The 4,790-nt window shown below is 33.6% G+C and overlaps 1 protein-coding gene across 1 annotated transcript in view; it reads left to right on the forward strand.

The window, feature by feature from the left end:
* The window catches only part of LOC111088958, a 4,195-nt gene extending 1,692 nt beyond the window's left edge, over nucleotides 1-2,503 (forward strand). Inside the window, exon 2 of the mRNA XM_022400405.1 lies at nucleotides 1,438-2,503. Within this exon, the coding sequence (XP_022256113.1) occupies nucleotides 1,638-2,081 (444 nt within the window). The 5' untranslated portion in view covers nucleotides 1,438-1,637 and the 3' untranslated portion in view covers nucleotides 2,082-2,503. The remainder of the gene's footprint in view (nucleotides 1-1,437) is intronic.
* The last annotated feature ends 2,287 nt before the right edge of the window (nucleotides 2,504-4,790 follow it).

Raw genomic sequence — 4,790 nt, forward strand, 5'->3', positions numbered from 1 at the left:
ATTTAACAACAGGTAACGACTTTAAATCAACACATTTAACTACAGGTAACGACTTTAAATCAATACATTTAACTACAGGTAACGACTTTAAATCAATACATTTAATTGCAGGTAACGATTTTAAATCAATACATTTAATTACAGGTAACGATTTAAAATCAATCCAATTAACTTCAGGTAATTACTTTAAATCAATACATTTAATTACAGGTAACGATTTTAAATCAATACATTTAACTACAGGTAATTACTTTAAATCAATACATTTAATTACAGGTAACGACTTTAAATCAATACATTTAACTACAGGTAACGACTTTAAATCAATACATTTAACAACAGGTAACGACTTTAAATCAATACGTTTAACTACAGGTAACGACTTTAAATCAATACATTGAACTACAGGTAACGACTTTAAATCAATACATTTAACAACAGGTAACGACTTTAAATCAATCCATTTAACTACAGGTAACGACTTTAAATCAATACATTTAACTACAGGTAACGACTTTAAATCAATACATTTAACTGCAGGTAACGACTTTAAATCAATACATTTAACTACAGGTAACGACTTTAAATCAATCCAATTAACTTCAGGTAATTACTTTAAATCAAAACGTTTAACTACGGGTAACGACTTTAAATCAATACGTTTAACTACAGGTAACGATTTTAAATCAATCCAATTAACTTCAGGTAATTACTTTGAATCAAGAATTTTTAAAATAAATAATGATAGGTGAAAACAATTTTAACAATTAATAATGACAAGTGTAAACAATTTTTACAATAACAATGATAAATGTAAACAATTTTAACAATAAATAATGATAAGTGTAAAAAATTTTATAATCAATAATGATAAGTTTAAACAATTTTTACAATAAATAATGATAACTGTATACAATTTTTACAATAAATAATGATAATTATAAACAATTTTTATAATAAATAATGATAGGTGTAAACAATTTTTACAATAAATAATGATAAATGTAAACAATATTTACAATAAATAATAAGTGTAGACAATTTTTACAACAATAATGACAAGTGTAAACAATTTTTACAATAAATAATGATAAGTGTAAACAATTTTTATAATAATAATGAAAAGTGTAAACAATTTTTACAATAATAATGACAAGTGTAAAAAATTTTGACAATAATGATATCATATATTCGCGAATACTTTACTTTAGTTGATATCCCGTTTTATGTTGTTTCAGTTAATCTTACAGTTTCACTTTTTTTAGGGAATTGTGTTGTTTCATTGTTATGATAATTTTGATGGAACTGATTAGACAATGTCTGCTTGAATTATATTTTTGGATAGTCTGATATCTTAACTGTAATATGCTAATTAATTCATCGAAATATCTCAGTCGTTCCTAGTCCAATGTAACGTTTTATTTCTTTGTCTTGTAGGCCTTTCTGAACGAGGGGCAGGAGGCTCTTTGAACCACCAGAACAGTGCTCTTGCACTAAAGACAGACACTATATTAGTGTCTCGCTATAACAACGCCGTGGCCGCTGCAACTGACTTGTGCCTATCTAACAGACTATCCGAACTGCGACAAGGATTAGGCGGGATTAGTAACCAACAATCTCTCAACTCTTCGGCGGCAATGCTGTCAGCAAGTAATGGAGCCTCTTGCTTATCGGGAAGCCACGGAGGATACGGACTCCTCACATCTCACAGTTGCTATGGAAACACAAATGGTGGAAGTGCTGCTACTGGAATGTATCTCGGTACTCCAATTGTCCCCCCGTCTCTCCTCTATCCCCAGCTTTACTCTGGTGTCTCTCAGTCTCAGCTTCACCCGTCTATTCACTTACTGAGCAACGAGCTCCGATCAGCCGTGGATACTGCTCAACCGCAAAGAATCGCAGGATTAAACAACATGGCCGCCTCTCGAGCCAACAGTGGCTCCGTGGATGGTGAGATCGAACCAGAAACTAGAAACAGCGACAACAGACAGCCACATCACGTGACTTCAACAGCAAGCGAAAATACCTTGTTTGGGATTACTAATGGACATAGTGACCCCGCGTTATGGAGACCGTATTGATGTATCCCAAACTATTCGAATATGTAAAAAACAATGTTGTCAGTTTTGGAGATTCCATCAACGATTGTAAAGCTTTCTTATGAAGCTTAACGTATCTTCTTATCGCAGGACGTTTTTGTATTGTGAGTGTTTTAAGGTTTATGATAAACAGTGGAACATTCGGATGTGCCATGTGTAGAACTATAATACGAAACAGAACACTATCTAATGTTAGTTCATTTTGTAAGCCAGCCAACTCTTAACAGTAAGTTAGTTTCTTTTTGACGTCTTTATTTTACGTTATGTCTATAAAGATCATCTCTGTCATGAAACAGGTTAAACACGCGTTTCTTTTTGGTCAGCATTTTGAAAGTAACGTATATCATGTAAATAGCCTCATAAGTTTGTTGTGACCAATAAATGGAAAGTTGATATTACTGTATCGTCACCTTATTAAGTACAGTCAGAGCATAACCACTACCTAGGGGAGACTTAGTAAGAATAAAAAGTACAGTCAGAGTAGAACCACTACCTATGGGAAACTTAGTAAGAATAAAGAGTACAGTCAGAGTAGAACCACTACCTATGGGAAACTTAGTAAGAATAAAAAGTACAGTCAGAGTAGAACCACTACCTAAGGGAAACTTAGTAAGAATAAAGAGTACAGTCAGAGTAGAACCACTACCTAGAAAAACTTAGTAAGAATAAAGAGTACAGTCAGAGTAGAACCACTACCTAGGGGAGACTTAGTAAGAATAAAGAGTTCAGTCAGAGCAGAACCACTACCTAGAAAAAACTTAGTAATAATGAAGAGTTCAGTCAGAGTAGAACCACTACCTGTGGGAAACTTAGAAAGAATGAAGAGTTCAGTCAGAGTAGAACCACTACCTGTGGGAAACTTAGTAAGAATAAAGAGTACAGTCAGAGTAGAACCACTACCTAGAAAAAACTTAGTAAGAATGAAGAGTTCAGTCAGAGTAGAACCACTACCTATGGGAAACTTAGTAAGAATAAAGAGTACAGTCAGAGCATAACCACTGCCTAGAAAAAACTTAGTAAGAATAAAGAGTACAGTTAGAGTATAACCACTACCTATGGGAAACTTAGTAAGAATAAAGAGTACAGTCAGAGTAGAACCAATACCTAGGGGAAACTTAGTAAGAATAAAGAGTACAGTCAGAGTAGAACCACTACCTAGGGGAAACTTAGTAAGAATAAAGAGTACAGTCAGAGCATAAGCACTACCTAGGGGAAACTTAGTAAGAATGAAGAGTACAGTCAGAGTAGAACCACTACCTATGGGAAACTTAGTAAGAATAAAGAGTATAGTCAGAGTAGAACCACTACCTATGGGAAACTTAGTAAGAATAAAGAGTACAGTCAGAGTAGAACCACTACCTATGGGAAACTTAGTAAGACTTACCCATAATGAAAATAGTCAGTAATATCAACATTTCAATTTCGAAGTCTGTCCGAGCTTGGTCTATTGGTTAGTGTGCCGGAATGTAAATAAGAATGACCCTATTCGGGTTCACTTGCCCCCAAAACATGCTTCATACTTTGGAACCGAGGGTGAATTATAAGAGTAATTCTGAAGTCTCTGTATTTGGTTAGAAGAACCTAATATGTTGGCGGTCGGTGCTGTTCACTAACGATCCTTGACTATAGGGACTATTAGGGACGGCTAGAGCTTATAGCTAGCCCCTGTTTGAGTTTTTATAATAGACAATTGAACAATTTCCAAGTAAAAAAAAAAACACACACAGAACACTTTAGAAAAAATTCATACTCTGTACACACACGGAACACTTATGGAAAAAATTCATACTCTGTACACACACGGAACACTTATGGAAAAAATGCATATTTTGTACACACACACACACACTGAATACTTAAGGGAAAAATTCATACTCAGTATACACACAGAACACTTTAGAAAAAAATATATTCAGTACACAGACGGAACAATTATGGAAAAAATGCATACTCTGTACACAAACTGAACACTTAAGGAAAAAATTCATACTCTGTACACACACTGAATACTTAAGGAAAAAATTCATACTCAGTATACACACGGAACTATTATGGAAAAAATGCATACTCTGTACACACAGGGAACACTTATGGAAAAAATCATACTCTGTACACACACGGAACACTTATGGAAAAAATCATACTCTGTACACACACGGAACACTTATGGAAAAAATTCATACTCTGTACACACACGGAACACTTATGGAAAAAAATCATACTCTGTACACACACGGAACACTTATGGAAAAAATGCATACTCTGTACACACACTGAACACTTAAGGAAAAAATTCATACTCTGTACACACACTGAATACTTAAGGAAAAAATTCATACTCAGTATACACACAGAACACTTTAGAAAAAATCATACTCAGTATACACACAGACGGAACACTTATGGAAAAAATTCACACTCTATATACACACGAAACACTTATGGAAAAAATGCATACTCTGTACACACACGGAACACTTATGGAAAAAATTCATACGCTGTACACACACGGAACATTTATGCATTTCTCAGAGTATATTGTCCACCCTTGTGTAGATATAGCATTTTGCAACTACATTTATTTTAGCTTTTATATGATTAAGAAATTCCCATTTCTTACAAGAAAATAACAAAATAAATCGGGCTTGTTGCTAACTTATATATATATATATATATATATATATATATATA

Source organism: Limulus polyphemus, unplaced genomic scaffold, assembly GCF_000517525.1.
Source record: "Limulus polyphemus unplaced genomic scaffold, Limulus_polyphemus-2.1.2 Scaffold4858, whole genome shotgun sequence".
Lineage (NCBI taxonomy): Eukaryota > Metazoa > Arthropoda > Merostomata > Xiphosura > Limulidae > Limulus > Limulus polyphemus.